This window comes from Strongylocentrotus purpuratus, unplaced genomic scaffold, assembly GCF_000002235.5.
Source record: "Strongylocentrotus purpuratus isolate Spur 01 unplaced genomic scaffold, Spur_5.0 spur5_scaffold_6, whole genome shotgun sequence".
Classification (NCBI taxonomy): Eukaryota; Metazoa; Echinodermata; class Echinoidea; order Camarodonta; family Strongylocentrotidae; genus Strongylocentrotus; species Strongylocentrotus purpuratus.
Window position 1 is genome coordinate 5,595,339 of NW_022145612.1, and position 24,007 is coordinate 5,619,345.

Consider the following 24,007-nt stretch of genomic DNA (forward strand, 5'->3'; position numbering starts at 1 on the left):
CAACCAAAACAAATTATTTAAAAAAAAAGTTTCTGACCAACCGACCCATGTTTTGGCACCTAAAGGGCAATTCAACATTTTTTTAGGCCTTAGCCAAGATCAAATTAACAACAAAACATCTCAAATGTATCAGAAAACAGTACTGATCACATTAAAGCTTCCCATCTATTCACTTTGCTTGCTTTCAATTTTGGTTTAATGTACAAAATTCAAGGTAAAATACAGAGAAAAAAAATCAGGATGTGGAAGCTAATATTAGTTATCTTGCCTTACTATATTTTTTATTAAAAATGGTCAATAAAATTATACTAATTACCATTCCCCCTTCTGTGTAACAAATTTTGTTTTAAACAAATTGTCATACAGTAAATGAACTTTCCGGGGTTGAAATTTAGACTTATCATGTTAGTTTCATTGTTCCAATGAGCTTGCAATATATTCCATAAGACTAAATGTTATACTGAGCCTACCGTTTCTGTTTTCGGACAAAGATATATCGATTTTTTTTATCCAAATTAACAGTTCAACACACATTCTTTGGCAGGATTTGCCCCCAACGGCACAGACAGGGTTAAACAGAATCAAACCTTCATACCAAACTACTCTATATGTAACAGAAAATCAGATTGGTAAAGGAAATCACAAACACAACAAGGAAGTTCAGATATATTATTTTTAAGGTGGGATCCAGTAGAAAAAATAGGGATATCGAATTGATGAATTTGTAATGTCACTGTAATGTACAACCATTCCTTTTTGCACCTATATATAATATGACTACAAATAATTTTCAATATATTAGATATAGTTTAGGAGTTTCATTATTTGAAGAAATTAACAAAAAACATGACGTTCATACTCTTTCTTGACAGCCTACAGGAAACTTTATCAAAGATTAACATTCATAAAAGTGTGTACAACATATGGTTGTGTTGTCTCTCAATACATCACAGTCGACTGACCAATTCAGTTATTTGAGATTCACACTGATTTAGGGATCTCAGCTTCTAAATTTCTCATTACATGTACAGTATTTGTCTGTTTTAGTTTAAAAATTGATCAATCTGCTTCTTGTATTTTGCTGCTCTCACAAAACTCTACACATGTTACACCATTGGATTGCCCTTAAATCCAGCATAATCCAGTAAAACATGCAATCAATTCTCAGTATCCTGAATAAGAAAGGCCTCTTTATGCTATGTGGTTTATTGAATTATAATGTAGAGTATAATGTTTGTTCATATGAAGTATGAAAGTAATAGCTAATGAATACCTACAATACACCTCAGACTAAATTCCTTTTTTAAACACTTTTTTGGACATGTGGGCCACTGAGTTTACGGACCATTACCCCTCTGTGTATGACACCATTCATCCCAGCGTTACTTAGGTAGCACTTTATCATGGGGCATGTTTGTGGACCTTAATCCTCAAAATTAAACCAATTTGCAAGCAACCAAGCAAACCAGGAAAGGCGCTATTTCCTGATTTGTGGCCCATGATGACAGATCTCAGAGACATGAAGCCATCAGTAATCACTCCGAATTGGTTATAGGGAAAGTGAACGATTTAAGATTTCATCCAGGGCTAACTGAGAGGACGCAATCGTTTTGGAAGAGTTGCTGAAGGATTAATTCTTGTGCACAGTAGCTTATCATACATCAGTGGAAAAGGTTAAAGAACACACTGCATTCTATGGCAGAGAAAGTAATAAGCTTCTAAGGCAAACCATCAACAATACATCACTTTGAAGTGACTCTTGATGCAGACGAGTCATTGTATAATAGAACAGTTACTCCACCATGACAATGCACACATTCAACTTCGGATTTAACTACCATACAGAGTACCTAAGCTGTGACATCATAAAATCTATTTTTAGAAATTCTCAATTTTTTTCTTCATTTTCCGAAATAATCAAAAATAATGTCCAAATGTTGAAAACCAATGGAATATGTTAAGTATTGGCTGAGATATAACCATCTGAATAAATATATTTCCTATAGGAACTCAGTGATATTTTTTCTGGCTCGTAATGGTTAGGGGCAGAGCAAATAAATATTGGGGGAGGGGGGGGGTAGGTGGTGGGTTTAGTTTGGGGTTAGGCAGTAATGGAGGGGAGTTACAATTTTCATACAATAAATGATTTTATTCTGATTTTTGTATATCGTACTACATGTATATGAATTGTACATGTATTAAGTTAATGAAATAATGTTACTATGATGAAAAAGAATTGTATTTTAAAGAATTATTCGTATTGTTTCGATATTGAAAAAGAATTACAGAAAAATTACAGAAAAACAAAAAAGGTTTGTGTGTGTGTGTGTAATTGTGTGCATGCACATAGACGAAAGGAAGTCTGCAGACTTTGGTAAAATCTACAATGTAACATGCTACTACTTATGTACCATGTATTGTGTGATTAATTCATTCAGATTTGTATTCACTTATCAATTTTTACTATCCTTAAACTTGTAAGTTTTGCAGATTATCAAAATGTACACAAGACGTAAAGTTTGATATGTTTTAAATGTCAAATTATGTCTGGAATCTGGTCCTAATACCAAGATCTGGCAATGCAATAACCAAACAAGGCATTTTTACCAGGCATTTTCTATCATGTTTTATACTGAGAATTGATTGAATGGTCACAGAATGTTTGTCAAATCATATTAGAAAATATGACATAAAATATTGATTAGTACTCTACAAATAAATTTAATTAAATAAGCTTTATTACTATGTCAGCATGGGGCTTGCTTCTGATGCTGATGTGAATGAGACTGCACTGAGAGAATCTGGAGACAGGTTCTGCAAAGAAAAAAGACAAAGGACATACAAATTAGAATAACATTTTCTTGAAATTTGCAGAGGCTTACAAAGTTTTTCATTTCCACATCTTCCCCAAACAACACAAGTCATTTTCTTTTCATTATCAAAATGAACAATTTAAAAGCAGGTCTAGAAGTTTTACTGGAAAGGAAAGAATTAAGACATTAAAGACAATGGAGATATTTCTTTTGGAATTGAACCTACTACAAAACAAAAAAATATTATCAAAGAAAATTTTAGTTTGTCATCAAACTCCATCAATGATGCTTCTAAACTACTTCTGATTGTACTCCCCTAAGCTATACAGTCTGCTCCATTCCATTATCTCCGTTTCATAGTCCATCCAGTGCACCACAAGTTTAATATTACTATGAGACTATGCACCTGACAATAACCTCATCATAATAAAAGCTTTACTTTTTCAATATCTATAAAGATATGATGCTTGGTTTACAGTTAATTATAATGATTATAAATTTAAAGTAGTACTAATCCATAGAGATGTAGCTTACCCTTGCTAGTATAACAGGTTGATTTTCTGAGATTCCAGAGCTATTTGTTTCATTTGATCTCACACTCATGGCACTTAACTGTAAATAAAGAGAAAAGAAAATGATACAATTGATTTGATTAAATGTCTTAACATCTCTCATAGAATCAGGATAAATTGATAGTTCAACTCTTCAATACTGAGCTCTCTCTTGTATTTTTTTTTACCATGTAAAAAATGTAAAAACTTACTTTGAAGAAAATACATACAATGGGCATAGAATCATATATAATAGAGTAATGCAGCTGACAGGAAGGATTGTGTCCTAATTTAAAGCCAATCTTAAAAAGACAGACAGCAAAGAATGTGAGCTTTTCTACAAACAAAAAATAATAATGAAATTGCTGGTAAAAGCATTGTTACACCAACATTAGAATCACTAAAACAGCATTCTGGTGTAGGATTATTAATGAAAATAATTCCTACTACTCTGAAATAACTATATTCTTTAAAATCTTTAACATTACTCAAGCTCTCATGACCTAGGTCTCAACCTTACTGACTATATACTTTGTTCAACATGGTAATGCCCCCTGGGAAGTGTTTCACAAAGACTAAGATCAACTTTAAGTTGGACTTAACTATGGCAGGCCATTCATGCCACTGTTCACTGTTTGCTTTCACCATTATGATCTTTAGATAATATTTTTTCCTTCAATAATGAATTATCAAAAAATATAAATTCTGAAGATTTGTGACCATGATTTGTACGTCCTTTGAGAGACCAAATCCAGTAAGGGTGAGAGCAAACAGTGGCATGAATGGCCTGCCATATTTAAGTCCAACTAAAAGTTGATCTTAGTCTTTGTGAAATAACCCCCAGGTTCTCTTATACAATAAGGTTACCCTTTAACTTTTAAATATCAACTAATTGAGAGAATGCCTGATTGCAAGAAATCTCACATACGGGTACGCATTTCCTACTGATCTAATACATTGACATCAAACTGATATAAAAGTACAATGAAATTACCTGTGAGGTGAATGACCCTGCCAAGGCTATTAGTGAAGGTGTCTCTTCTTTCTCTTTGCGGGCAAACCTGGGTATCGTGTAGGGGACAGTGCGTGGATCTACTGCACCTTCTGCTGTTGATATACCTGAGCTGGACGATACTGGGCTGATTGACCTCTGATGGACGGAGGAAGGGTCAAAACTCTGAATACTGGATCTAGTTTTCAAGAAGGTGGAGCAATAATCAAATGCTGATTTACTGGTTCTTTCATAAAACATCATTAGGCATGTAACATATTATTTCCATTGCATTGGAATGTATACTTTGTATATCTACCTCAATAGAATTCTAAAAGGGCAGAGCCAAATAACGATGCCCAGTTGTTCTGCAATTCAAATCGCAGCACTACAGTGCTAGTCAACTATCAAATCAATATGATCTTTATCTCTGTCTATTTGTCTAACTTTTGTCTACCTACCTCTCCCAAACTCCCCCTCCCTCTCTCTCTCTCTCTTTCTCTCTCTCTCTTTCTCTCTCTTTCTCTATCTTTATCTCATTCACACTCTTTCTCACATTCTTTTAAATGCTTTTTTTTCTTCTTCTAATCATCACCAATCCCAATTTCCCTCAAAAATTAATCTATCATATACCTTATCTTTTGTACACGATTACAGATTCCTAAGTGATAAGTGTTCAAAATTGAGCTAAACTTTCAGGAATAGTAAATAACGTTTGTACACCACTTCTCAAAGACAAAACACCCCTTTATCTTTCAACACAAACCGATCACCCATAAACTTACTGATCTAGAGGTGAGAGGCCTGGGGATAGTTGGCTTGAGATGCTGTCCAGTGCAATCTCATCTTGGTCAGTTCGCTCAGCACTTGGTCTTATCCTCTCCTGCAGAGGCCAATGACCAGCGATCAAATGTTCTTCTAATTCACGCCGTGACATCAGCTGAGCTTCTTTCAAACTTGCCCTGAAACAAAAAGAGGGTAAATATAACAAATTGATTGCCACTATCAATTCCAATTCTTCCAAGATGCACAGAGAGGCAAATAATGGTTGCGTCATTCTTTTGATACAATTCAAATTTGAAAAGTGTTGTAACATGCATCAATAAATATTGGCTTTTTCAAAACACCACAACAGGAAGGCATACGGTCAATATAACGTGTGTACCTACAATCCGTAAGTGGGACAAATGATGTTATCTTGTAGCATCCGATTACATGATAATTGAGTATAGAGTTAAATATTTCATTAAAAGGTGATAGAATGGGCATCTTTTTTAATATCATTAGGTATATTATACTTTACAGAGAGTAAATTGTCCTTCTGGCTCTCAACATTCCATATGACATTTGAGTTACCCAGGACAATTTTTCAGATTATGTAAAATGCATTACGATTTTTGCAATGACCCATGATATATCTGAACATTCTAATATTCCTGAACATGCTCTATTGAATTTATCTTTGAAGGTTTAATGACATTGCCTTAGTTGTTTTGATAACTACTTATCCACGTCTTTGATACAATTTTCATAAACCTTGTATAATATTGCTGTGTGATGTTACCATTCTTATTTTGTTATATTGCTTTTGTATTTTGATGTTTATATTGTAATGTTAATACCTGATTGCCTTGTAAAATAGTCCATATAAGCATTGACCTGCATGGCATGTGTTTTTAATAAAATAAACCAATTCAACTCAATTAAATTCAATCTTTCTACTCACACTTGTTCTTGTAGCTGTATGACCATGTTCTCCAAGGTTTGTATCTTCTTTCTACTCTCAATCAGATGCTGCTCTTTCTGGTTGGCAGTCTCCTCCATGTAATTCTGTACAAGAAAATTCAGGTTTCACACCATTAACTAATCCACAAAATATTTGAGAAAGTACTGACATTTTCATAATAAAAAATTCATCACAAATGACTAAACATGATTGAATCGAGGTGGAATTCTGTAGTTTGTTAATATTTAGTCTTCCATGGATTCAACAGACCTGGTGGAATCATTGCAAGGACGAAAAGTGGTCAAAAACAAGCTATTCTCAGTAGATAATCTTGGCACACAAAATACTAAAAATGGCATAAGAGACTTAGTGAAACAAAGGTTTTAACTATGTACATCCAGTACCTAATGGCAACAAGAAGTCTACCTTTTGAGCAGAGGCCACTCTGTATTGGTTCTGGAGTTGTGAAAGTTTCTCATCCATGGATGACCCATCTCCCCTGGGTGAGCGGGAGGGGGCAAAGAGCTGCTGGTCCTTCATCAGTGCTTCTTGGTGATCATCATCACTAGCAGCAATACAAGAATCAAACATGAAAGAAGTTAGATAGATGTCATCATAAATTCATGGTAAACATTCATCTAATATTGTTCAGAAGTTTTCAATAAATATGTTTCGATTCAAGCTTTAATAAAAGATTTATAAACATAGAACTTTTACGACATGAAACTTTCATGATCTGAAAATAAGAAAGATATTAAGAGCAAAAAACTTTCATAAATTTGCAAAAATGTGTGTTGTGTCAAGTTTTTATTCAATTCTTTCGAATATGAAACTTTAGCTAATTTAAAACAACTCTAAAAAAATGGTGAACCTTTCATGCATGTGAAAGATTTTGGTTTACAGTAGCATCTAACAATGGTATTTAATGTACAGAAGCAATTACTACATTCTGTATGTATATGTCTATTATACTTTAAACATTGTCATAATAATTAATGGTTCCTGCCTCTTTTCCTAATAAAATGTACCACTTCCTTTATATTTCCTTTCAAAAACTAAAAGAATCTACTTTGTACACAGGGCACTTCCTCTTTTTAATGAAGTCACCTTTCAACCTTTCAACCATAATACAGGAAGCATTAAGGAAGGCAAACAACCTCATTGTATTGTCATTGCCACAGTTTTGATAATGAATGTTATTGATGATGAATTTTATTAATGATTATTATACCTTAACTGGAACTTGAGGAACTGGGCATAGTCAATCACACTGGCTACTCCTGTTTCCAGCTTCTCCTCTTTCACACAGCAGCTGCAATAAGAAGATGAGAACAGGAATGAAATAGAAATACCGATTCATTAGGGCCATCCAAGGGAAACAGGAAAACTTACCGGTACCACTATGGATAGACAGGTGGCATTTATAGAGAGGTGGTAGCTATGAAAAGTTTGACTGTGGGTCATCCAAAAACTGATTTAGTCTTTGATTGTCATATCAACATCACAATTTTGATTCTTTTTTCTTCAAGAGCATAAAAAGTAAACAAAATGCGTTTTTAAGTGGGCAAAAGATACTCTCAGAGTATGGAATATGATGGGTATAGATCTCGACAATTATGATCATACCTTCAAATACATGTTGCTTATTTTATCCCCCAACAAAATTATTCCATATCTAATGAAAATACATGTAGAGAGCTTACTGGCAGAAGTCACCTAGCTGATACTCATTCTTACTTTTCTTCAAGTGGTGACACTTTTTACCATAACATCACAATTCACAATACCCCATTGTTAGTTAGCCAGAGTACACAGGGGATTAAGGCTGGTCTTGTGCAACCACGTGAATGGGTGGACTCACAATGGGCCAATTAACACAGGGGAGGTGATGATATATGTACATCCTTTTGTAGCTTGGAGGAGAGGTAACTGCTACTTAAATAAAGAGATATCACCCCTCTATCATAAAATAATGTAACACCTAATCACTGAGGAAAGGTAAACAGTCATCAACTCACACTCCCAAAATAAAAACAGAAAAGAAGAACAAGTAGTGCAATTTACAGGTTTTAAACCATTACAACAACAAAATCCAGTGACATACTTGCTTTACCAAATTTCTCTTCAGGCATAAGGAACCTACCCCCCCCCCCCACCCCCCCCCCAAAAAAAAAAAAAAAAAAAAAAATACAAGGATATGTAGACACTTTTATAATGGCTGAGCCATGACTTAAATTGTAGAAAATATTACTCCTGTCCTTTGTCAAATATTTTCTCTACTTCCTAGCAACTTCTTGACCTTCACAAATAATTTGATCATTAGAAAAATGGTGAAATAATTTACCTGAAGTCCAATGAATTCAGGATCTGGAGAGATTGAACCAAAATCAGAGCCTCTTCACTTCTTAAGAATGCTCCTTCTCCATAGAAAGCCCTGCATGTCAGACAGAAAACATGGTAGAAAGATACAGTCATATTTGAGTGTACAAATGACAAGATGATTTTAATAAAAAGAAATAACTTTCACTTCAAATGGAGCGTGATAAAGTATGCTGCCTGACATAAATGATATTCATCTAAATCACTTTACTCAATACATTTTGTAACAAAACATGTATGTTACATGTGTTTTCCAGCATTAATCCTTTGCAGAAACCTGATATAAATACATGAAACAGAGTGAATATAAAACAAAACTTCTTACCACACAAGTCATATAAAAAAGAATTTGAAGAGTTTATGTATAACATGCTACAATGTCAAGTTTATCCACTTTGGTGATGCAAATTTTGTGCTACTGTATTAACAGCAACATTTTTATCTCATACCTCAGAGCTTTGTCATTTTGCAGAGCTGTTGCAAGGTGATCTCCAAGCTTCTTCTCCATTAATGCTATCCGCAACCATGCTCTTCCCTGGAGTGGAACAAAGACAAGACAAGAAAGGAAACTCTTAAACTATTCAGTCACAAATCAAGAATATCATAGAAAACATAAGTTTTGAATTGGAATCCATAAGAAAAGAAGAAGGAGTACAATTACCCAGAGAATACCTCTGAGTCAGTTACACCACCAAACTGACCCCATACTCAACAATGCTTCGCTATTAATTGTAATGTACGTGTCACGTACAGCCCTTCGACAAGTTTGGTGTTAGTCTTGTCGGTGCGACTGAAGTAGAACTGTTGAATGTCATCATAATTCAAGCTTTGGGGGGTCATAATTGCTCAAAATGTGAATTAACTGAAAAAGAGAAAAAATGAATTTGAATTACATTTTCAATTTGACTTTATATTGGCTAATAAAATTAACCATGCATTGCCATTGTTGTCATACTTCTGTCATCGTGATTATCAAACAAAAAGCTTACACTTCCATCAATGTTCCTAACATCCTCAATAGTACCGTGCATCATACCTTTGCCTTTGATGAACGTACAGACTCCATATGAGCTACATTATTGATGCAGCCATCGTGTGTATTACCACAGACAACTCGGATGAAGTGCCAAAAGTCACGCGACTCCTCTAGTCCAAACCATGTCAGCTGACCTATGAGCAAGAAAACATAAATCAGTCTAAAACATGGCATGGAAATTCAGGATGCGGTGTAAAACACAACAGAAAGCTTATTGACTCAATTTTTAACTTGTGCTCTTTAAAACATCTTCCCTCTTGCCCCTTTGTCAACATTCCTTCCCCTCAGCCATTGTCTGAAGTATGATATTGTTGAACTGCTACATAAGGGTGTTCTCATTCATCCTTTCTTAGTAATGCAATAATTCATCTTTTTTCAGGTTAAGTTTGTGAATAATTATCAAATTACTCAGAGTTAACTTCATCTAATTTTTTTAGAGAAAATCAATGGCAATTAGTTTCAAAAGATGTTAAACAAATGTGCATGTTTACCTGTTCTCACATCTGTAAAAAAAATGCTAATGCACAAAATACTTCCAACAGATCAAAGGAATAATTCCTTTCCCATACACCCATTGAAATTAAAAGTTTAAAAAGCTATGATTATGATAGCTAAGCACTATTGGAATCAGTAGTTATTTTTACATTTACACTAAATAATTACAAAATTCAGGGAAGGTTCTTACCTTTAAGCCTGTGACTGAGTATGTGCTCCATGATAGTAGCAAAATTCTTGAACTCGGAACAGGAGTCATCTATTGCCTGGTATTGTGACTGGGCAATCAGTGCTTTTATTGAGAGCCTACATGTAAATAAAAGAAGAACAATAAATAATCAGATCAAATAAAAGAGAAGTCCTTTCTGTTTATTGCGCATAAGACCTTGCTGCCCAGAGTTTTTTATCTTCACTTAAAGGGAAATCCAACCTTGATAGCAAACTTGTTTAGAATAAAGCTGAAAAATCAGAGAAGCAAACTGATGAAAGTTTGAATGAAATCGGACAAAAAATTAGAAAGTTACAAATTTTTGAAAGTTGCAATTACTATAGGTATGGGGTCTATAAATTGGCTGATTTGATAATGTCTATGTGATCAAGTGTAGAGGTGGTCAACTTTCCCATTTGCTCCAATACACAAATGGACTTAAATTACAACTTTTCATAAATGTATAACTCAAGATGGTCTGTTCTTTTTAGAGGACCTGTAATAATGTAGACTCTTCTACTCTCCATGATATATTTTGAGTAGTGCCCCGAGGTTGAAGGCACATGGGTGAAAAACAGAAATAAGTGATATTTTTCTACACGACAAACGGGAAAGTAATCCGTCACTACGTCACAATCCACTGACAAAATTGCCAATCTGAGATTCGCACAGCTGTAATGATCTCATATTTCAAACACTTATAACTTTCTTAATATTGGTCCGATTTATTTCAAACTTTCGCCATTCTGTTTCTCCGATTGTTATGATTTCATTCAAATGAACTTATTAGAAGGGTTGGATTGCCCTTTAAAGGTTTTAATGTCTTAAGAATATACAGTTAAAGAAACAAAATGGAAATTGTAATGCCTAATATAAGAGCAAAGGTTGTCTGGAGCGAAGATGAAGGGACTTGGGAGAAAAACAAAAATAATTAATATTTGTGTTCACGACAAACAGGAGTTATATCCGTCACCACATCACAATCCACTGACAAAATTGCCAATTTGAGATTCATTTAATTTTGTAGCTGAAGTGATCTCACATTTTAAACATTTTCATAGCTTTCATATTTTACTAAATAATCGGTCCAACTAATTTCAAACATCCAAAACTTCTCTATTCCCATTCAAATGAACTTATTACAATGGTTGGATGGATTGTCTTTTAACATTTACAAAAAATACAACCAAACATCTAATTGCCATTGGGTGTCCAGCCCTTTAAATTGACTAGAGTTAGAGTTAGATTTCTGTCGATCAGCGTAATTTCCAAATAAATCCCTGAGCCAATGGCAATGTTATTCGTTATATGGCCTAAAATTGCTACTGGCTGGACAAAGGCTAAAGTATGACAATCACGGCGTAAATATTCATAATTGAATGACACACGCCCTTAAAACTAAAACAACAACAACAATTTCATAAACCAGCCTCGTACTGTACTAGTACTAGTCTACATACCCTATTCAACCTATTGTATTCATTTTATACATGCAACAGGATCAAAACATTAAAAAGTCAACACACATTGCAATTTGTATTGAACAGTTGAACTCGGCTCTCTATAAAAATTGAGGTTCTTACCGGCTAACACAAAGCAGATTCTGACGATGGATTGACATCTGTCGTTTGATTTCATCCATTCTTTTCTTTGTTGTTAAGCTCATACTGAAAATGACACAAATTAAAACAAGTTCATCACGTTCGCGAATTAGTCGACTGCATACACAAATCCTGTGACTAGTACGTAACGAACCCGGCCTCGCGATCGATGGAGCGGGGCCGCGGAACGGGGATCATTGGCTACACAGTCAAGTAGACAGCTCTCGCTGATATGATGCGCTGAGACAAGAATGAGAATGATCTAACTTAGGATTATGCAAGACCCGGATTTAGGACAGTGGAGTGGGGGTGATGGGTGCAGGGGTTCGGTGGTAGCAGGCGTGTACGTATTTAATAATAAAAAATAAAAATATTCCTAATGGATGACCTCAAAAAGATGACCAACGGAATGGAATGTCGAGCGGTCAATTTTACAAATTTCGGGACCAAAAAAATAATATATATTATGTCCTCTTACCCCCCCCCCCCCCCCCCGCTTATTCAGCGGCTGGCTGAGACGTTGCGAAATTTTTGGCCCGATTTCAAAATGTTAACCCCCCCCCCCCTTGAAAAAAATCCTCGTATCACAACAATAAACATGGCAAACATAAGAAACAAATAACATATAATGGGAAATATAAGCGGGTACGAGGACGGAGAATGAGAGGGCCGGGGGGGGGGGGGGATAATGTAATCCCTACCGCCCAACTTTGACCCACGAGGACAAGGAATGGATCGGTATTTAATTATATGCCCAAACTTTTTTACCGCCATTATAGACCGACCTATGCCCAACAATATACCCCATATCTATCGGAGGGATAAAGATCTCGACTAGTCTTAATTAATGCATACAGGTTCAATCATCTGCCCTTAAACTGAGAATTACACTTTGATCTTCGATCGCCCTAAAATGTTCTTCACAAAGTGACATCCCCTTCATATTTCATCCAATTATCCTTATTTAATTGACTGTAGAATTAAATTCAAGAGTACCGTTACTCAGAGTTATTTTCTTTTTATCTTGTTTTACCTTGGAGTGACTATGCTGAAATGATGAGACATTTTTTTTTTTAAATCATGGAAAATTAGGATTGGGAATGGCAATTCTAATTAGATATTTGCAATATCGTGTGCAAAAAAAGGAAATTAGTAAGCCCATATTTATAGGTCTATGGAAAAATATGAATTCGCATCCAGTATTGCTGGAGCTGTAGGCCTAAATGTTTCGAAATGGAAAGTGGAACATGAAATTGTAACCATTATAAAAAAAATGATTAGACCATTAGAATCAATTAGAACATTTCTGTTTAACCATTAAATAAACCAACAGAATAAAATTCCATTGGACCATTCGCAACTAGCATTTCTTTTTAATGGAGCGGCAGGAACCAATAAATAAATTCAAATAGAATAACTACTCAATGTCTCATATAATATCATTACTATGATGGATATTGGAATATTTTTCTATAGAGTGCAGTCTGTTTAAAGAACCAAGGTGAGAATAACACATCATCTAATTACAATATGGTACACCGTCCCGTGAAGATTTGCTACCATGGAATACTTTTAAAATATTAATATTATTGGTTAGTGATAGATATTAATTTGAACCAATTCATTAAATGAAATTTGTTCATCATGGTGTAAGGCAAGTTTGTCAGATGATGTCAAATCAAAAGGGGCACTTAATATATCAGAGGTGGAAAGGGGAAGGGCACTTTTACAAATTAATAGGGGCACTTGTAAAAGTAAAAGAGGCATTTTTGGGATACTGTGCCCCCTGCCCCCGGGAGGGCCGCCTAGTGCAGGTTGTTCTTTATTGAAGTAGTTGGGTATATATAGGGCCCGTATTGTTGTTTTTTGGGGTCCATCTGAGGATGATGGTCCAATGGTTTCTGATTGACAATAATATTTAATAATAATAATAATATTTAGCTTTAATATAGCGCTTAATACAAATGTCTCTTAGCGCTTTACAATATACTTAACTACCCCGGTCATTGGATTCTGTGCTTGCCCGCAAACACTGTGTGCACAATCTCCACTCCCTCAGGAAGCATTCCAGCCAGGCGTTACTTGCCGCTCAAAAACTGTTCGACCAACAAAGACGGTCGCATCATATCGGGTGCCCATTTAACACATGGGTTGGTGAGTAGCAAGTGCTAGGTTAATATCTTGCCAAAGGTGCCCTGTCGGGATTCGATTTCCAGTCAAGCGCCTTAAACCACTCGACCACGACAATTTTGTTGGTCAATTAAAAACCATCATTAGCTCAAATGGAAACTTATCAGGGGCGGATAGAAAAATTGTAATGGTTGATGATTAATATTCGACCTCTGAGATAGATTGATCATAATCTGATTGTCTTACAACTGAATTAATGGCTAAAAATTTGATGAAATCAATGAGATAGCTCAAAGCCCCCATATTAAAATCGATTCTGTACCCAAGCGGCTATGATGGCCATTTTTTAACCCAATTAACCCCCTTTCCCCAATAAAAAGGCCTACCAACCACCGTCGATCTTTGCAGTGGCGGATCTAGGGGGCACAGGGGGCATGTGCCCCCCGGCCCTCCAAAAAAATAAGTGCTCACTACCCCCCCCCCCTCCCCCCCAGCAAAAAAAAAATAGTAGTGCTCGCTACCTCCCCCCACTATAGCTGAGCGAACTTTCGGCCGGCGCGATTTTCAAATTTGCGGGAGCAAAACAAAAAAATTGGACCCCCCCTCCCCCCTCTAATAAATCCTGGATCCGTGCCTACTTTGATCAAAGATATTGTACATTAATGTATCGAGTATCCCTCCACTTGAACATGTCAATTAGAACGTGTAATTGCTCTTTTTAGTTCACAGCACAATATCTCCAAAAAATGCTATACTCGATCATTACGACGAAGTCAAAAGCGTACATTTCTGGTACTGGAATCAGTCGCGCTGTTCCACTGCCCTCACGTACCCGCATCCCCAGGCGCGCCGGAAGCAGTTTGGGATGGGGGGGGGGGGGCAAACATTCCAGGGGGCTCACCTTCCAGGGGCAGTGGCGTAATGAGCAAAAAGGTTTGGAAGGGGGGGGGGCAGAAGCACCACCACCACTCGTTACACGTTACATGCAGGCCCCGCGGAACGTTTTTCAAAGTGGAGTATAGGCCTATACGATCAGGTAGAGCGTGGCAAGCCTAAATTGGCGTGGGGTCCAGGGCCTGAGCCCCCCCCCCGGAAGCTCAGGGTTTTCAGGCATTAAATTACGGTCCGATAAGCATATGTATATACCTTATTTGTGACACTGGCAGGTCACTAATTGTGGGGGAGGGGGGGGGGGGAGTCCGGGGGGCAAAGCCCGCGGTCTAGGGGGCAGAACCCCCGGAAGCTCTGGGGTTTTAGACATTTTAATTACGGTCAGATGAGCATATTTTTTATGTTTTTCTCTCTCTTTCTTTCTTTTCTCTATCACATACTTTTTTCAAAAAGTGGGGGGGGGGGGGGGGGGGGGCTCGAGCCCCCGAGCCCAGCCGTTCTGCAGGCCCTGACATTAAGTCTTCTAAATAAGCATATTTTTCGCCCGACTGTAAATTTGGGAATTTCTAAGTTTCCAACAAACGCATAAAAAGGTATGACTTGAGAAAGTATACCGTTCTGCAGGCCCTGACATGAAGTCTTCTAAATAAGCATATTTTTCGCCCGACTGTAAATTTGGGAATTTCTAAGTTTCCAACGAACGCATAAAAAGGTATGACTTGAGAAAGTATACCGGAAAATCATGTCATTTCAGCAACATTTGTAAATCACTGGTATCGAATAAGAAATACCCCCCCCATCAGTACGCCAGCGTTCAGGGGCTCATGTCTTCTCAGCCCTATAACAAAAAACACATGCACGCTTTCCCATTCTCTCACAATATTTCCACGATATGCGCATATCGCTATGATAAAAAACCTCCACTGATGAATATGTGGCATGCGGAATGTTTACGAAATACAATTCTCGTTAACTTTCCTTTTCTCTGAATGGAATTTTATATGTGATTTAATTCAGGTTTTTATTATTGTTATGTTCTTTGGGGTTAAAATACAAACCATCTAAACTCCTTAAAGGTACTATGTCCCATTTGCAGGCCCAAAAATGAAAAAGTTAAATTCCAACTGCATTTGAAAGATAATACTAATCTAGAACTTCCCTAAAAAAGGTGGGCTTGAAAATGTCTTCAAGCGGGAAAATAATGACTATTAGTTGTCAAATCGACTTTAGGGCTATAGAGCCCAAAAGTAATAGTCTTGATTTACAGACAATTGTACCGAATGGTCATACGTTTTATGCTGCGCAAACTTCAATCAGTTTAATCTTGGCCATCACAAGAAGTGGGTTATTGATGTAGACAAATGCTCATGTACTCTTTACAACTCTTTTCATGTATGTTATTACCAAAGAAGAAAAAAAAGCCAGTCACTCACTCAAGTGTCTGACAGTGAAGTCTAGCAAGTAAACGGGTTTCCTTGCATAATTTGAATATGAGGGCACTGCTAACGTTTAAATTTCACAGATAGGACATACATGACATATTCATAATTCCTGCAAAGTTCTAGAGCATTTGAGGTTGGCTGCAAAAGGGACATAGTACCTTTAATACTGCTTTTATTGTTTATTTATTTATTTTATTTTTTTTGGGGGGGGGGGGCGTTTTCGGGGGGCAAAAATGCGTTTTGCCCCCCCCCCCCCCCCACTTCCGGCGCCCTTATGTGCATCCTTTTGCGGCACAGATTGGGGTTCAGGTGCGTGTTGAGGCTATGAAAAAGTTTAGTGTTAGGGTTAGGGTTAAATCAAAACCTCTTTTTTTTTTAAAGCCCCAATCTGTGCCGCAGAAAAAAATGACGCCCCCGGCTACCCGTATCGGATAAATATTTCTAAACATAGAAAAGGGGAAAAGAGAGAGAGAAAGAGAGAGAGAGAGAGAGAGAGAGAGACTGAGAGAGAGAGAGACTGAGAGAGAGAGAGAGAGAGAGAGAGAGAGAGAGATGGTGGAGAGGGATGAATGAGCTAATAAACATACTCAAATTGATGAAGCCACCCCCGCCTCCCTCATCCCCATCTTTTTGCTCTTATACTGCTATTATATAGCACCACCGCTCCTCTTATCTCCCATGCAGAATTATAGGCTAATAAGTCAGATTTGACCATCCTGCCACTGTATGGTCGCTTGCTGTTGACAAAACGATGCTTTTTTTTAAATATACAACGGGCATTACCTCTGTCTTCAACGACCTTCGAATGTATACAGTAAACAGTATTATAATTTCTCGAGAGGTTCTAAAACTATGGACAAGAGGCATACAAGAGGTGACTCAAAATAATGTGGTATATTGGTGTCCTACAAGACAATGGTAAACTAAATAGGAAAGTTTGTGGTTGAATATTATAAGTCCCCAACGCAGTAAGGAATATATTTTAAAATGTCAATAGTGCCCAATTTTGAGATACAAGGGGGGGGGGGGGGGGGGGTCTAAGCTTGGCCTTGGCGAGCATGACCTTTGTTCAGTAACCCGGATATGGAGCGCGCGGAGCTAGAGAGCTTTTCATTCTTCGGAGATACGTTACTCCAGCACTTGCGTAGAATACCCGATATGAAGAAATTGAATCTGAAACATTATTTCTTATATTTCTTGCAATGCATTTCATACCATAATTCCTTCTTTTCAACTATGGTATTTTGCACGATGGAAATACAAAAATACAATTGTTTATATTCAAGAGATGTTGCCAGACTTTCCCAGGGACTATCTAGACTATTACTTAGCTAGAGCCTATATATGCCTACTCTTTCATAGAGCTGTCATAAGAAATCAAAAGAGGGTCTGTAAACTGATTATAAATTTCCCCAGTATTTGTTTTTAAAAGTGCAGATTTGACTGTAGGAAGGTTGTATGGAAGCTCAAAAAGTCTAAAAGAGCTCACATAAACTTGTCAAAGTTTTTGTCTTTGAAGCAAACAAACGAGGGCACCCGTTTTATCTTAGGTTACTACTCATATCTTGCGTATACTATACTTATTAGTACTACTACTAGTTCTGGTGCTGATTAAGCTCTCTCCGGGATTACGCTCTTTGCCAATTATGTGTATCGAACGTCGCTCGCCGCGGGATCATGGAAAAGCTGAGAAATTTCCCGTTATTTTGATTGGAAATAGGTTTCAAAAGGAATGTGAAAAATGAACTAAACACTTCTCGATACTTTTCTTTGGTGTTGGAGACAAAACTAACTGAGTGAGTTCATAACAATGCTTATCATAACGTAAAAAACAAGGTATTACACGTCAAGTCGTCGTGTAGTCTGTTACTAAGTGTTTGACTCTGTGTGTGAGTGATGTGAAATAGTGGAAACGACGACTGACCGGCAGCCGGACCCGGCGGGCGTCCCGGCGCAAACCGCTGGGCAAGAATGGTGCAGAAATGGTATACCGAGAGTAGATTTTAAGAGTTTTACCGTGAACTTTGAAGCATTTATTGATTGATTTTTATTTCTCATGCAAAACATAATACAAAAATAATTATATCATAACAAATATGTAATGAAACGATAAATATAGGCCAAGGTCTAGTGGAAATAGCACGAGAAAAGAGGAACTAACTTAGTCTAACTAGAGTCTAGAACTTAGAAGCAGAGCTTGTTGAAGTGTTAGTTCCTCAGATGCAAATTTTACGATAAAACATGAACAAAGTATGCTTATAGATCAATAAATAGACAATATGGAGCTAGAAAGAAGGAAAAAAAAAATGAGGAAGAAAAAGAAAAGAAAAGAAAAATAATGAATGGACGAAAATAGTAGAAGACAAAAACAAAAGCTCTAGAAAAGGGAGATTGAGAAAGAGATTGAGTCGAGAGTCAAACAAACCGAGATTCTATCATGTACATCTATATGTGTCTAAAAGTTTGGTTTTTAACTTTTTTTAAGAATGCATAGACTACTACTTTGTTTAAGAGATGGATCTATGTTATTCCAAAATACTGGACCGGTGTAAATAATTGTCTTTTGTGCGAAAGCTGTTCTCATTCGAGGAGTGTGGAAGTGGTTTGACTGTCTTGTGGCCTGTGGGGTATGAATGTATCTTGTTATTTTTTTGGAAAATGGAGGAAATCGGGAGAGGTAACTCGTTATTAATCAGCTGGAACATAAAGATACCGAGGTACCAAGAATACGAGTCTTTAATTTTAAGAATTTTGTCTTGTAAAAATAAGTGGTTAGTGTGGGAACGAAAGTAGACATTATGAATTATTCTTAATGCACGCTTCTGTAAAATTAATATTCGGTCAGTTAGGGTCTTAGAAGGATTTCCCCATGCTAAAATCCCATAATTGAGGTAAGGCAAAATAAGGGTTGTGTACAGTGATAATAAAACCGGTAAAGGAAATGTATTTTTAACATGATTTATGACACCAATGTTTCTTGATAATAATTTACATAAATAATTAATATGCACTTTCCATGTCAATTTGCGATCAACATAAATTCCAAGGAATTTTGTACTTTGAACACATTCTAGTTCGATACCATTTATTTGAATAGGACCAGGAAGATAATCAATAGTGTTGCTAAATATCATATAATTTGTCTTTTTAATATTCAATGATAGTTTGTTGGCTTGTATCCAACTTTGAACCAAAACTAATTCCGAGTTAATTGTATTTAGGAGACTTTGGGGGTCATGACATGAGAGAAAAATATTAGAGTCATCAGCAAATAATGTGAAAGATAAAATATTAGATGACCGTTTGAAATCATTTATATACATGTAGTATGAAAAGAAGAGGGCCAAGAAGAGAGCCTTGAGGCACCCCACAGGTAATATTTTTAATTGATGACTGGAATTATTTACAGAGGTGTATTGAGTTCTGTCTGAAAGGTACAACTACTAAACCACTCAAGGGGCTTCCCTCTGACACCGTAGTGAGACAGTTTACTAAGAAGTATTTTATGGTCAATGGTATCGAACGCCTTAATCCCTTTTGCAATTAACTCTTGAACTTGAAGCTATACTGGGATTCTACCTTTTAAAAATTGAACAGTTACCGGTAGAACTGTTTTATTAAAAATAAAACAAATGTAGACTTTAGACGTAGAGAAATAGAGTAGACTCTAGATCTACTCCGAGATCTAGGGATCCGGTGCCAGTGCCAGTGCAGTGGTGAGTAGATCTAAATCTTGGGCGCGTGGTGCTGGTCCGAGAATGAGGATCATCCGCATCATGAACAAGGATATCCTCGTAAACGCAGACAAAATGTGTCCTACAAAATAAGGGGATATTTTTCTTCGGTGCTCTGCAGGTTTCGGTTCCCGTCTGCGCACTGACAATGCGAAAAAACGGATTCCGCACAATAAAATACCCCCCTTTACCGTCTACTTTTATGGGTTGTCCGTCTTCCCAAAGATTATCGCTCATAATGTGAAGTCGATACAATTACAAAGTCAATGTGAAATACATCAAGAAAATCATCATGGAATCATTTCGAATCGCCAACGCGCTGATCGGAAATCAGAATCGTAAATGTGGACTATCCCTATATTTGCTGATGCGTCTGTCCACATTTACATGTAGGAAGATGATCCTTGTTTATGCGCATGATCCATCAGCCCCTACTGAATTCAGGTCCCAGTCTTATGTAAAATACCAAGAGTACTACTACTAGTACTATTACTACATGATTAGTCAGAGTAGCGATTGGTCCAAAATCCAAATTGATCGCAAAGTCCTCCAATCTCTCTTGTATCCTTCTTCTGCCAAGATCAGACATCGTTGGCACTGTGAGTCTGCCAAAGTTCCATAAATGGCTTTCTATAGTATACATCGTAGGTCGTTGGGGTGCGTAACTGATGTAAAGTAGATTTTTGACGGGTTGTGTGAAGATTGCTTATAAAAATAGGATAAAGTGTTTGCAGCTGTGTTTTCTTCTTCTCTTCTTTGCTGTAGTCTGCTGTAGTGTTGTGTGTGCTACAAGGATAGGGTGCATGTGCCAAAACTGCCAATAGTTAACAAGGTGCAAGTAAAAGCAGCATTTTTAGACATAGTGGTGGTGGTTACTTTACCTGACTGCTAAGAAAGCATAAATGCTTGTACTGTAAGTAAGCAACCAGACGGCCTACGGACCTGGTAATGAGGCAAAGGGCACGCGCATCAATTTGGTTTCGAACCCGGATCCCGGGATTACGAGCAACTGCTCAACCGACTGAGCTATCGCGTCATTTTTCGAGCGAATTGCTGGTGAATCTTCCCTCCTCACTCAGTACAATCAGCTAATTTTTCCGCCTCGCTAGTGGATATAGCTGCTCTAGCCTCTCGTCAATTGGAGACGAAAGCCTTCAACAGATGGGGCTGTCATGACATTGGCTGACAGGATGCTCCATGTCCTCACAGTTCTGGGGGAGAAGGTGTTCTGGTGTTGCTGATTCCTAGATTGAGGTCGGAGATATCCTTGTGTGTAAACAGCTCTTGTTGGTCTGATGGATTTGGCGATGTGTGCCTCTGAGTTGAATGGAACTAGCTGGTTGTGAATCTTGTAGAACGTCACAGGGGGAAGGTGTTCTTGTCCCTGTTGGAGTGATGTCCATCCAAGCTCCTGCAACATTGAAGATACGCTGGATGTGTTGCGGTATCAATTCAATGTGTTTTGGCACTATTGCTGATGGTCCAGGAGGGAGAAAGATCACCGGCCCCGAGAACAGCGCAGGGACAGATTCATAGTACTGTATTGTGCAAGCTGTTTTTTGTTAAGGTTTTCCTTAATACGATTAATAAAGTCTTGACGCACAGATGATAGGGCTGGGCAAGTTGCAACAAGGTGCTCATCATCCTCTCGCTCTGTTCGACACAGACGGCAGCAATCATCAGCTGCCTTCCCGATCCTGACAAGCCTGACTTGGGTCAAGAAGACTTTGCAGTAGATCTGGGCTCGAATGATGATACTGTACATGTAGGTGGCCTCAAGCTCGGGTTGGCGATATGCCCAGGATACAGGTCCTTGGCCTTTGGTTTAGATCTTCTGGTCCACAAATAAGTTGCAATTAATATCAACTCTTTATAATAGGGGTCCCTGATCTAGATCTATCTACAGTTCAACGTCTACTGGTATGATGCGTTAACCTATTACATTAGATGATTAGAGTGATTAGACTACAAGTACATGTACAGGTAGTAATAATATTACTGGTCACTAAACCCTATTTCTTTGTTCTAAAGAAATCTTTTGCAATGAAATGTCTTGAAAAAATAGTGACATACTGTACAAATAAAATACCCATGAATTTAAGAGCATGAAAGTCCCCTAACTTTGAATTGGTAAATCTGCAGCATTTAGCGAGGATCCTCAAAACAATGGAACCATTCAGACTTTGTAATTGTAGCTGTTGTTGATGTTTTAGTTTTTAGGCGTGTATCATTCAATTATGAATATTTGCACCAAAATATTTACGCTATTAAAAAAGCATTAGGGCTGCGACGAGAAGTCGAATGCTCGCACTGTTGACAACTACTCGAGTACGATTTTTCGTACTCGAAAATTCGGCCGCAAAAAAACCAAAAAAAATCCCGGTCACCTGACACTGTCCAGGCCGACGTTTACCCGTGCCAGGGAGAGCGCCTGGCGCTGGCATGGTACCGTCGGTAAAAATGGATTATTCTGCCATCTTTGGTTGTTAAAGTTGATATTCCCAAAGACAATCCCAAATATTGAGATAATTACATCAATATAAAGCTTTTAACCCCCAGAATAACACTAAATGGTGTCCAACTGACAAAAACAAGTTTAGAATGGTGAATTTATGCAAGTAAACTCTACCAAACTATCCTAGTCTGAAACCCGGAAGTGCATGTAGAGTCGGGCCTCTATCTATTCGTGACGTCACGAACGGGACTCGTTGGCTCAGTGAGAGTGAATGGCAGTGATATCCCTACGTAAATGCTATCCTGTCTGAGCTTAGATTTGTTGTTGTTAATGAGTATATTTGATAGATTTTCTGTTTTCATTTGAATGAAGAATAACGAAGCAACATTTCCAGTCGCTGATTTCTTTTTATATCCTCATATTCACCTGATTGGTAGAGATTTAAGACGAGTTTACTGCTTGGGAAACAAGGTTAAATCATGCACTTATGAATAGGCGGATACATTATCTTGTCATCAGATAAGGTTCAGGAGCAGTTTTGAATAACGAATAGGCCTAGAACTATGAAAGTACTTATCATAGATGTGTGTGACTGCCTCAAAAAAGGATACAGTACCAGTTAAACATTTTATGTTGTAAAATATCAAACTTGAACGAGATCATGCAAGCGCACTTCCTCTATAATATTTTGACAATGTTTAGTGATCGAACAGTATTCATCCGCGAGTGATGTGGCTCTTGCCCGAACGTTCGTGAAGCGAGCAGAATCAGGAGGTAAGACCAGGCCGCTGCTCTAGGCGCGGCTTGATTGTGATGGAACGTACGTGCACTAGTTATATGTTTATCAGCAATTGCAAGAAAATGAAAGCAACGTTACCAGCTAAGAAAAACAACTAACAAAGACTTGCTCCTGACTACCAGTGTCAGAATTAGTAGATCGCACAATTAATGCACAGCATGGAAGAAGATGAAGGATCTTTAGGGCCAAGGAAGGCGAAAGACGTGGGAAAAAGGAAAGAGAAACCATCGGGATATCGCTGTATGGTAATGAACTGTGCATGGGTACGGTCCACTTACCAGACAGCTACTGTTCACTCTGTGCCTGGGCCGATTTCAACACCAAAACAAAAATTACATGATGAAAATATCGACTAATAGCACATCGTTGGCATGTATATGTCATAATTTTTAAAAGGGGAAATGATATTAATACTATGAAATATGAGGGGAAGGTAAAGAATTGTACATAGAATTGTGATTTATGAGACTTTTCTGCTTTTGAAACAAAAATAAGCAGAAAATCGTATCTCTCTGCACATGCTTTCTATTGGACATCTGGGTACGTGAATATTCTTTCCCGGACGTGATTTCATAATATTGTAGACCAGCGCCGTGACTGATTTTCTATGCAAAGAGAGGCGGATATTTTCGACATTTCAATTAGGATTTCGAGTAGCCAGAATTTTTTTGTGATATACTACAAATTATAAATAACATATGCTTGCCGTAGGTACCAAATTAAGGGACATTTATTTGCTTAGAATATCAGTTTTAA

General features: G+C 37.3%; 2 protein-coding genes across 2 annotated transcripts in view; one reads left to right on the forward strand and one right to left on the reverse strand.

Annotated features, from left to right (window-relative positions):
• LOC580435 (RUN domain-containing protein 3B) lies at nt 1-11,902 on the reverse strand. Its single transcript, XM_780493.5, has 12 exons — nt 11,783-11,902; nt 10,182-10,297; nt 9,497-9,630; nt 8,910-8,995; nt 8,426-8,515; nt 7,313-7,393; nt 6,508-6,646; nt 6,082-6,185; nt 5,141-5,317; nt 4,359-4,554; nt 3,348-3,425; nt 1-2,814 (listed from the first exon to the last, which is right to left on the reverse strand). The coding sequence occupies exons 1-12, from the start codon at nt 11,863-11,865 to the stop codon at nt 2,743-2,745; spliced, it is 1,356 nt and encodes a 451-aa protein (XP_785586.3). The 5' UTR covers nt 11,866-11,902; the 3' UTR covers nt 1-2,742.
• A 5,987-nt stretch (nt 11,903-17,889) lies between these two features.
• The window catches only part of LOC580554 (speckle-type POZ protein), a 28,954-nt gene continuing 22,836 nt past the window's right edge, over nt 17,890-24,007 (forward strand). Inside the window, exon 1 of the mRNA XM_011673572.2 lies at nt 17,890-18,059. The gene's annotated coding sequence lies outside the window, so the exon portion shown is untranslated. The remainder of the gene's footprint in view (nt 18,060-24,007) is intronic.